The following is a 12,157-nucleotide window of genomic DNA, read 5'->3' on the forward strand; positions in this document are numbered from 1 at the left end:
GTGACTCATTCCTGCCCAAAAGAGAGGGCAGGACATTAGTTACCATAATGTCTCCCAGATTCCTATAACACAATTCTACTTCTTCCACCTTTTCCTTTCAAATGTTCTAGCAATGCTTATAATCTACTTAAGTCCTCCTATAGTACTAAAGAGTGAATGTATACTCCAGGGTGGAAATGAACAGCAGTAGCCATAGTCCAAAAGAGCCGGCCATAAGTACAACATTTAAGTTTCATGTTTTTCCTAGCAAATATTTACATGTGAGAAAGTATTTTAAAAATGCAAAGATTAAAAGTCTTAATTCAAAATCTTTAGGAATAACTGATATATAAAAATGTTATATATTTACATGTGACTTTATGTCTTAAAACACATCAAATATACCCTATTTGAGAAGTAAAGCTCAAAACTAAATGTCTCCCTTCTATTCTTACTTTTTCTAGAAGCAAAAATTGGCAAGGTTGATAAGTGCTAAATCAGAATCATACTCCATACACCCCTCCTAGGCTTGACATATGAAAAGACGATCTCATGTGCTGCCATAGATGTATTATACCAACTAAGTGAGTAACAATGGCCACTTTTAGTTTGTTTATCTCCTGGTTCTTTGAGACATTTTATCACCCACGCAAAACAAATACAAATATAAAAGGAGACAATACTTTTTATAAGAAACTATTTATTAAACTATTATACTATTTAAAATTTCACACTTCAAAGAGGCCACAAAAATTGTAACATTCAAAAATTTTAGGTAAAACTCTTCAAGGGTAAGCTATTATTTTTCAGCTGGCATGTATGAAGTTTAGCAGCAAAAGGATATTTCTATAGAGACTTGTAGTTGGTTCAGACTCAGTTTCTGCTCGTGCTATGTAGAGCATCCATGATGGTTTTATTATACTCTGCAATCTGCTTGGTCACATTCTTCATAATTGGCCGGTAATCACTCTCTTGACTCTTGGTTGCTATGACTAATTACATGAGTTAAGGGGAAACAGTATCAAAACAAATATTAATCTAATTTTGTGACTCAGAAAGGACCCAAATTGTACTAGTATTTTTCTTATTGAAAACTGAAGATGGCACAAAAAAGCACAATTAGAATAGTTATTAAAAAAAACAGATTAAGCATCAATTGAAACCTAAAAGGCCAGGCAAAACTTGTTTCAAAAAAGTTCACCTATGGTATAAAATCTTTTTTAGAGTTAACATGTTATTCATCTCAATCTTAATCTGGTTGTAGAACTCAATGTTCAGAAGAACTATGTCCTTTAGAGTACCACACAGGATTTCAGGCAAGTCTCTAGACTTCACTCTGTTTCAAAATCACCTACTTTATGTTGCACAAAACCAGAATTCTGGACTTTATCATACTGTGAATGGGAATCTTCTGCTTTTAAAATAAGTTGCACAACCACTGGGAATAAAGCCCTTAAAGCATCTCATCTGGAGGTAAGCTGGGGTCCATGCTGCCCTGAGCTGATGTTCAGTAGTGTCCTAGAGGAGAACCTATGCAACCAGTGAGTCAGGATCTAGTTCTCTAAGCAGAGATGTCCGTAAATAGGTCAAAACGGGACTAGGAAACAACCTTTGGGGAAATGTTTCTTACAACTCCACAATACTTGTCCTCAGCAGCTGCTTCCTTCTTTGTCCATACAAAAAGACAAGCAAGAAGACTGAATATAAGAACTATCTTGATAGAAATAAGATGGGACATAAGTACTATCTTGGTAGATGAAGCTGAATTGGCTGAAACACAGATGAGCTTGAAGGTCAAATTTCTCATGACACTACTTGGTTTATCTCTCCCTTTGCTGCCCAGATATCCAAGGTACAGCATTATAAATAACAACAAATGACTATACATACATACATACATGCATACATACTATACATATATATGGTTATATGTAATTCTCCCAACAACTCTATGAGAAGGAAGTATTAACTGTATTTGAGATGACAAAATTGAGGTTTAAACAATTAAGTAAACTGTCCAAAGTCCATAACCTATAAGTAGTAGAGTCAATATTTAAAATTAGATCTCCTGACTCTAAAACCTGTGCACTTAATCACTATGCCACACTATGGCTTTGTACAGTCTGCTTTCTATTAGTTTGGTGTATATATATATACACACACACACACACACACACACACACAAAATCACAGAATGGAAACTAAGTCTTATTCATCTATTTCCCACATAGTTTAGCCAGTGTTTTGTACATATTAGGTATTTGATGTTGAACTGAATTTCATTTCAGTCTTTAAAGAAATTCCTAAAAAAAAATCACTCAGTCAAGCTCATTCGCAGTTTTTTAAAGGATACATTCTTTCATCACAAAATTATTTTGCTCATGGTGTTGCCACTTCCTCTCCAAATTTGTAAGCTAAAAACACAAAAGAAAAATGTTAACCAGTGCCCATATTCAAAACAATTATACACCCCTTTGAGACGATAAGAAAAAAAAAACCCCAATTTTAAATCTTTTCAACTCCCTGCATTTTATTGAGATAAGGCCATGATAGACAAAAAAGAAATTAAATAAATTAAATAACAGTAATACAATAATAAATACAATGCTGAATTTGACAACAGGTTTACTCTGTTTACTTTAATTGGAAATTATTTATTATATCAATGAACATAACAACCGAAAGACAATTTATGATTTTTCCCTTTCCGAAAAGAACTTAAAAAAGAAGAATGGGACATGATAGGAATCTCTCCTTGAAACCTGAAGGTCCAATGCCACAAAAGTACTATATATTCTAATACTGCAAAGGTTCAGCTATATAGGAGAAACTTCCTTATTTCCAGGGCTAAATTTCCTGTCTAATTCCACAGGCTGTGATAAGAGCAGAGCTGCAGTGTGAAGATTATAAGAGGGCTGGTAAAAAGCTGGCACTGTTACAATAATTTCTGCATCAACAGGAAGCTAATGTGGATATTATATTGATGGTTGCTTCCTCCAAAGACAATTTTACTGTTATAGAATTAAATTGTTTTTCTGATTTAATTAACCTTGTAACTCTGGGTTATGGTCTTTCTTTTTTAAGATGCACATAGTTTTTTTCCTAAACAAAGGACAGTCTGAAAAATGAAACATTAAAATAATGTTCTGCCTGGACATTTCCAAGAAGTAATAATCATTTTAAAAAATCTGATAATTGAAACAGCTATTAATATTTCTTTCTAATCTTATGTTAAAATTATTTTCAGGGCATAAGTTCAGTCTTAATGTAGCATCCATCCCATTGTTTCCTCCAAAGAGATAAATCTAGATATTAGGATGAATCATAACTAATTAATTATATGAATTGTATGTGATGTGACTTAATGCTACTAAATCAGATCTAGAACCTTGAAGTTAAGATGGACTTAAGGAAGCAGTCAGCACTTTTTGACAATAAATCTCTAATAACCTTTTGCAAAGTCAAGTACCAAATTTTTCCTCTTTGTTTCATACAAAGGGGTGGCCTTATAATGCAGCAGACCCCTTAAGTGCTACATGAATAATGATATAAAAGCAACACTGTATCAGATGGTCAAATTCCTTCTATATTATACATCTATTTCAGTTACTTGCCTTTAAAGCTCCAAAGATGTCATGAAGCACACATCTGTCTTTTTTTCCCTACAACTTATTTTAAAAGTCTGTTATGAGTTCTTTATATGTTTTGGATATTAACCCCTTATGAGACATATGACTTGCAAATATTTACTCCCATCCTGCTTTTTCATTTTGTTGTTTCATTTGCTGTGTAGAAACTTTTTAGTTTGATGTGGACCCACTTATTTATTTTTGCCTCTGTTGTTTGTGCTTTTCGTGTTATAATAAAAAACTTGTTGCCAAGACTAATGTCAAGGAGCTTTTCCCCTATGTTTTCTAGGAGTTTTACAGTTGTTCCAATATAAATGTGTTTAAATGATTTCAAATCAATAACCACTCAAAAAAAAAAAAAAAGGTCTATTGTATAAATTACAGATCTCAAAAGCCAGTTTTTGAGTAAATAACTGCAAAAGATAGGGAGACCAGGATGTGATTCAAACAGTTGGGATTCACAAAAGGCAACAAATAATACAGAGAAGCATTGTAAATTGTGGTTTATGTTACAAATTCCTGTACGTGGGGTTACAAATAAGATTAGCACTTAACGTGGGAATAAATGAGGTAGCCACTGACTGGCTCTAAGAAATTGTGTTTGTCAAATGTTTTCCTCTTTAAATCATCCATTCAGTGGAAGAGGAGGGCCAAAAATCCATATGAAATATCAGTATTTTTTCCTATGAACCATAAGACAGTGGCCTCATAAACTTTTTCTTATGTTTCTTCTCCAGTATCCAGTCCCACTCTAAACAGACTAGGATAATTTTGCTATTCACAAGTCTAGATCCAGGCCTGTATATTACAAAGTAGAGACAGAGTAACTGACGAATAAATTTGAAATATGTAAATTAGTGACTTCTAAGCTTTTAGCAGTTGTGGCAAACTTTGATGAGAGTCAAAGTTTGATGAGAGTCCACTCCTTTCAAGAAGAATATAAGGTTTATCTTTTTCTAAAATGGTACATCCACACAATGAAACAGCTGATGCCATAAAAATGTCATCAAAAAAAGCTCTTGAAAACACTTAAGAAAACAATTGCTTAAAGAGCATATGCATAGAATGATTTCATTATTTGTAAAAACAATATAATTAAGGGTGTATAACTGCAAAGGAAAAAAAATTTACAAGGATATTATACCAAAATGTTAATGATGGTTGTCTATCATCATCGTGTTACTACACGAAGAAAAAATTTAATGCATTTAGCATTAATAAATCATAGTTGCAAATTGCTAACGTAGATAATTAGATGTGAGAATGACCAACCTTTATCAGACCATAATTACTGATTTTGTATATGACACGCATGCTTCATTTAATCCTCCAACAAATACTTATTGAACACCTATTACGTGCTAACCACTAGCACAGTGCTGGGGAGAAAGTGAGGGAAAGAGACATCATTTCTGCCCTTAGAAAGAGCTCTCGATGTAGAAGACCTTGGATCTTGTTCAGGTAATTATCAACAGGATGAGTGATAAGAAAAGGGGGCTTGTCTATGCATCCTGTGTAATAATCAGAGATGTAAATAAAGAAATTCAAGAACAGTACTGCTCTTTATAGCATTATTTGAATAGTTTGAAACTGAGAAATAACCTAAATGTCCAACAATTTGGAATTGACTCAGTAAATTATGCTATATCCATACAGTCAAATATTATATAGAATCATATTTTAAAAAAATCTACTGACAAGGGAAAGTATTTATGATGTATAGTTAATAATGAAAAGCAAGTTTCCAAAGAATAGGTACAATATGGTACCATTTCTATAAATATACAGAAATAAATGTGTACGTATGTACACGTATAAACTAAGTGTACACATAACATAGATATATAGACTAGAAATATCTGTCTTCATATACACAGAATCATCCCCTGGGTGGTGGGATGTTAGTCATTATGGCTCAGTTTTGTTATCTGCAGCATTTATGTATTAGCAAAGTTTCTGCATTAAAAACACTTTACTTTTGAGATTTTTAAAAGCCATTACTATAATGGCTGTGCCCAGAACAGTGCCTAGCATAGAGTTGGCCTTCAATATAGGTTTATAGAAGTCAGGAAAGCAGGAGTAAATTCATTCTGAGTAGAGACTATACAGAATCTAGTTATCTTCAAAGCCAGAAAATCTGGAAGGTAAATAAAGCAGCTGAAAAAAAAAAAAAAAGAATGGATTGCTTTGGGAGTGAAAATATAGATCAAGAGAACAGGCCAGATAGCCTAAAAACAGAAATGAATTTCAGTCTTTTTTTTTCTTTTTACCTGAGAATGTGTCTCGTTTTCTTGCAATTGTGTTTTTAGTGTCTCATATTCTGTGTTTAGTTTCTGAATTATTTTTTTAAAGGCATTTCTGCGGGTTGATAATACTGTTCTCTCCTGATGCAATTTCTAGATAGATCCAAACAGAAGTAAATAACAGGCTTTAGCAGATACCTAGTAAACCAATATAAACAGCATTTGACTTAAACAATTTCAATAATATTCTGATAAAATTCTACCAAGGCTATAATTACTCTAAAACCTGTTTGTAAAAATATCCTTTTAATTATAAGCTAAATTAATATTAACTATATTAATAATAACTTATTAGGGCTGTCATATGTGTTTGTACTCCACCAGATTTACTTTATTTTTAAATTTTTTTGTAAATTTATTTATTTAATTTATTTATTTTTGGCTGCATTGGGTCTTCATTGCTGTGCGCAGGCTTTCTCTAGTTGCAGAAAGCGGGGGCTACTCTTCATTGCGGTGCACGGGCTTCTCACTGCGGTGGCTTCTCTTGTTGCAGAGCACGGGGGCTCTAGGCGCGCGGGCTTCAGTAGTGGTGGCTCACGGGCTCTAGAGCGCAGGCTCAGTAGTTGTGGTGCACGGGCTTAGCTGCTCCGTGGCATGTGGGATCTTCTCCGATCAGGGCTCAAACCTGTGTCCCCTGTATTGGCAGGCGGATTCTTAACCACTGCACCACCAGGGAAGCCCCAGATTTACTTTAAATTAATGTAAATGGCAATGAAAAGCCACTAAGAAGTCTTAAGTAGAGAAATATAGTAATCAAATTTGCATTTAACAAAGTTTACATTTGAAGTACCCTATCATTCGCTTTTCAATGTTTGTCTTTTGTTTTGAAACTTAAATCACTCTAAATTCCGACTATATATGTAAACTTCTTTATTTTTTCTTAGATTATATATCAAATAGTCAACTGAAAATAATAAATTTTATAAATTAAAAAAATACATATATTATTAAATTTAATCAAGAAAAAGCCAACTTGAATTACAATTTCATAGAACTGTTACCATTTACCTTTTTCTTTTCTTCACCTGATGATTTTAAAGCTGGCAAATCATTATATGTTTCCAGATCAGTTATCATTTGCTTAATTTTGCTTTTTAGAGACTGTTGTTCCTCAGTCATTTTACTTTCCAGTAGCTCCATTTTTTGTAGATCCAACTGTAGACGCTGACTATCTGAAACGCAGGAAGATTCAAGGCCATAATTAGTCGAAATTTTATTCCTTACACAAAAGGAAATGCAATCATTAAAAATCATGTTTTACAAGAGTATCTGCACAAGAAACATGCATTCACTGCAACCAGTGAGACAATACAAAGATAAATTTTTCAAAAATTACTTACCCCCCAGGTAACCAACATAACCCGATGTATATTAATCACATTTGTCTCCATTCTCATACAAACATGTAAGAACACACATAGTTCTTTTTCTTACTTAATAATATATGAGATAAAGATTCATCATTTTTAATATGTGCATGACATATACACACAGTTTTGTGGGGAAAAAAGCAAGTTATGAAACGTTATGAGCAAAATTTTATAAGTACATATACAGTCAGTTCTCATTATTTGTGGTAGTTATATTCTGTAAAGTCATTGTAAACACTGAGTTAGCAAATACTGAACTCCTATGGGAAATACAGGATTAGGTTTCTGTGAGTCTCTGGTCACGATACTTTTATCAACTTTGATGATACTTTTATCATCAAACTAATACATAACCTTGTTTTATGTATGTTTCTCTTTAAATATCTTATTTAATATATATTATTGGTTTGTTAACATTGAACTCAAGGCCAACTTATGCCTCAATGAAGCTTACCTAACTGACATATTTTCTCTGTAAGGCACATCACAGCCTTGTGTTTAGGAACACTAGCCAACACTTCAGCACTATACTTGGGAGCCATTTTAAATAGCAAAAGCACTAGCAAAAACACACAAAAGTGTGGTAAAAAAAAAAGTGACATTAAATAATATACCATGAAAAGAATACTTGTTTATAGTATGAGAACTAATGCAGGAAGGCATAGTGCTGCCTTAATCAACCTCCACTGGGAACTCGAGCATTCAAATTTGAATTCCAATTTTTCACCTCTGCGTGTGTTCACAAAGGACCATGAAAGTGCTGCAAATATGAATTTGGGGTTACAAATTAATTTCAGTGAGAGAGCAAGTTTACAAATACAGAATCCATAAATAATGAAGATTGCCCGTGTTGGTGTGTATGTGTGTGTGTGATTCTTTCTTTCAAAAGTATTGGGCATTTACTATGTGCCAGGTGCTGAGGATATAATGGAAATCAACAGAGACATCATTGTTTTCACTCGAGGAGCTATATTCTAGAGGTTAAATTAGGAAATTAAATAAGCATTTACAGTAAACTGGATAACTATTATGAAAAGAGTAATACAGGGTACCATAGAACATGTGGTATTGGTAAAAAGAATTCTCTGAAGACATGCCTTTTAACTAAGGCATTAAGGATTAGGAATCAACCACACAAAGGAAAAAGTGAGTGTTCCAGAGAAAATAATCAACATGTGCAAAAAAGTCTAGAGGTAAGAAAGCATGAGGTAAAGTCTAAAAGTCTAGAGGTGAGAAAGCATGGTACCTTTGTGCAAATCAGAGAAGTATGACTAGAACCCAAAGTTCAAAGTGGATGGTGGTAGGAGAGAAAACTGAAAAACTGAAGGATTTCAGTTCATGAAGGGCTTAAGTCAAGATAGGGAGTTGGAACTTTATGCTAAGGGCTATGGCAAGTCATCAATGAGTTTCAAATCAGAGAGTAACATAATTAAATTTTAGAAAGTTCTCTCTAGTTGCCATGTGGACAATTAATCGAAATAGCATAACTATGTGCAGGAAGACCAGTTAAGTGTTGATTCAGTGATCTAGGCAAGAAATCTTAGACTGGTGGGGATTTTTTTTTCATAAAACAATATTTAGGGACTTCCCTGGCAGTCCAGTGGTTAAGACTTCACCTTCCAGTGCAGGGGGTGCGGGTTTGATCCCTGGTAATGGAGCTAAGATCCCACATGCATCACAGCCAAAAAACCAAAACATAAAACAGAAGCAATATTGTAACAAATTCAATAAAGACTTTAAAAATGGTCCACATCAAAAAAAGTCTTCCAAAAACCCCAATATTTATTAAATAAATGCTTTCTATGTGCCAGGCAAATAGAAAGGCATGGGGAATATAGCAACGAACAAAGAACTTATATTCCAGTGGAAGAAGACTACATATATAAAATATACAGTTATGTCAGATAAAAATAAATGAAGAAACAGTACAGGAGAGATCTGGAGGGACTCAAGAAATATTAGGGATTTGGGATTAACAAAACAGGCAATTGACCGGATACAGTAGTTGAGTGAGAGAAAATGCAGAATCCCATTTCCAACTTGAATAAATGAGTGTATGGGAGGGTAGGCAGAGGGACATATAAATTTTTGTCTGTTGGAGGGATTTATGATACACTGAAGTCGATTTAGGATTTGTTGAGTTTGAGATACCTCAGAAACATCCAAACAGAGATAAGTAAACATGTCCATATATAGAAACATGGGTCTAAAACCCAGAGGGAAAAATGTGAGCTCTGAAGATACAGATTCTGAAACCACCAGCATAGAGGTGGCACCTGAAGCAATGGGAGTGGTTCAAATCATCAAAAGAAAAGGATTCATGACTGCACCTATAAGAATACCAAATTTTTAAAGAATAAATTAACATGAAGGATCCATATAGAATAAGAAATGACCAAGGAAATAAGAGAAAAATCAGAAGTCATGGGGAAAAGATATTTCAAGAATAAAGAAGTGGTTTGTAGTGCAGAATATTACTTAGAGATTTAAAAAAAAGATGGCAAAATATGTGTTGAATTTACTGACCAGGAGAACCTGGATGTATCTGCTGAGAACAGATTTCACAGAAAGAAATGGAATCAAGAGTGAGACGAAGGTTTTAAGAAATTTGACTGTGAAACCTTTGAAAGAGAGGGATAACAGCTGGGCAGAGAATACTCGGAAAAGCCTTTTTATTTTTTTCCAAGATGTGATAAAATACGGAAAAAAGACTAAAAAGATACCAAAATTTTAATAGTAATAAATTTTTGATAGTGGGATTGTATTTTTAGTTTTTATTTATGTTTGCTTATATCTCCTAAATCCTCTATAATGAATATGAATTCCATTTATAATCAGAAAACAGTATTTTAAAAAATATTCCATTGTGGTAGGATTATATAATACCTACCTTCTCTATTTCAGAGACTTCTTAACTTTGTGATGCCGGCTTTAAAGGTCTCTTTTTTAAAGGGAAAGAAAGGTTTAAGAGGAAACCAATATTACTGAGAACCTGGAATGTGCCTGGCTTTATATATTATCGAATTTACTTTTCGTAATAGCCCTGGGCGAGGGTAAATTTTATTATATGAGGAAACTAAAGCTTAGAAAGGTAATTACCGCCCAAGGTCAACAGCCAATCAAGCTTTGGTGCTGAGTGATATTGTCATCACCTTTATGAAAGGTTCATGTTTTACAATAGCAAATGTTACTTTATGATCCAAAGATGCCTCAATGAGCATCAGTGAGTTGTGGGAAGAGGAACAGTAACACTTGGTCAGTTTTGCTACTTCAGGCTTCTTTCCCGAGGCACCATCCTTTGTTCTGCTTTCCTTATAGCTACCAAAATAAAATCTGATTTCAGCTAACTCAAAAACAGATACTAAAGTGGAATTGAAATATATATCCTGTATATTTAGACGAAGAAATCTAGATTCAAACCTGCCTTGACCAGTTTCTTCTCTTCTGTGTTCCCAGGGATAGGCATGGGAATAATCCAATGCATCCTGTAGTTACTTATTTGTAGAGGCATACAGTGATGCACTGTCATCTTAGAACATTTTACCTTCACTTTTCCTCTAGTTTAAAGTAGGAATATGAATACCCTCAAAAAAATAGTGGTATTTCAGAGTGTCAAAAGCCAAATATGAACATCTTCCTTGAATTACTTAGATTTAGGGGTAGAAGATTTTTATATTAAAGTAACATATTTCAGAGTAAAATACAAAATTCACAATGATTTTTATGATAAAATTTAATCTCATAGTGGGATATATTGTACCCTGTGTATACATATTATTTTTCTCTGGCTCCTTTTATTGTTTTCTCTTTATTGTTGCATTTCAGCAGTCTGATGATGATGTGCTTAGGTAAGGAATTTTTACATTAATCCTGTTTGGGGTGCAAAGAGCTTCTTAGATCTGTACAATTAAGTTTTTCATCAAATTTTCAGAAAATTTTCAGCCATTATTTCAACTATCTTTTCTCCCCCATTCTCTGTCCCTCCTCTCCTTCTGGGACTCCAATTACATGTAAATTAGACTGCTTGAAACTGTCCCACAGGTCATTTAGGCTCTGTTCATTCTTTTTTCTTCTTCAGATTAGATAATTTCTATTTATTTATCTTTAAGTTCACTGATTCTTTTTTTCTGCTGTCTTCAATCTTAATCTATTAAGGTCAGTGAATTTTTCATTTTAGTTATGTTTTCAACTCCAGAATTTTCACCTGGTTCTTTTTTGTAATTTCCATTTCTCTGTGGGATTCTCCAATCTGTTCATTTTTTATGATTTTATTTTCCCTCAAGCCCTTAAATATGTTTATAAACTTTTAAAGTCCTTTCCTTTTCATTTCAACGCCTGGATTATCTCAGGTTCAGTGTATAGTGACTGCCTTTCCCCTTGACTCACATTTTCTTCTTTCTTCATCTTTACTAAATGTAAATTAACTAAATGTAAATTTTTATGGTATAATGGACATTTTAAATGACATGTTGTAGAGACTTTGTATTCTGCTCCTTTGAAAAGTGCTGGTATATATTATAAATAAGCAATTAACTTTGCTGAACTAAATAAATCTCTAAATTTTTCTCCTTTGGAGTGGGTAGCATCTTAAATCTCTGTACTCAGTTTTCAACTTCTAGCTGCTGCTTTTTCCTAGGTCCCATAAAGCCTACTCAATGCATACACATTTCAGTAGTCAGATTAGGATTTGGTTAGAGTTTATACATAGATTTTTGGCACACCTTCTTACCAGGATATCTCTCTTATACAGGGCAGGCAATGAGTAAGTAAGTTGGTTTCTTCATGTAAGATTTAGCAAAATTTACTTGGATTTAATAAATTTAAGTTTTATTACCTATACAGATTCTCTAATGGAAAAATCAATACAAAGCTGCTA

General features: G+C 33.5%; 1 protein-coding gene across 3 annotated transcripts in view; it reads right to left on the bottom strand.

Annotated features, from left to right (window-relative positions):
- Positions 1–662: 662 nt before the first annotated feature.
- Positions 663–12,157, bottom strand: part of IFT74 (intraflagellar transport 74) — an 85,876-nt gene continuing 74,381 nt past the window's right edge. For all 3 annotated transcript variants that reach the window (XM_060100880.1, XM_060100882.1, XM_060100881.1), the window contains 4 exons: positions 6,920–7,083; positions 5,879–6,004; positions 2,333–2,393; positions 663–971 (listed from right to left, as the gene is read on the bottom strand). In XM_060100880.1, coding sequence (XP_059956863.1) covers positions 853–971; positions 2,333–2,393; positions 5,879–6,004; positions 6,920–7,083 — 470 coding nt within the window. In that variant the 3' untranslated portion in view covers positions 663–852. The remainder of the gene's footprint in view (positions 972–2,332; positions 2,394–5,878; positions 6,005–6,919; positions 7,084–12,157) is intronic.

This window comes from Mesoplodon densirostris, chromosome 6, assembly GCF_025265405.1.
Source record: "Mesoplodon densirostris isolate mMesDen1 chromosome 6, mMesDen1 primary haplotype, whole genome shotgun sequence".
NCBI lineage: Eukaryota > Metazoa > Chordata > Mammalia > Artiodactyla > Ziphiidae > Mesoplodon > Mesoplodon densirostris.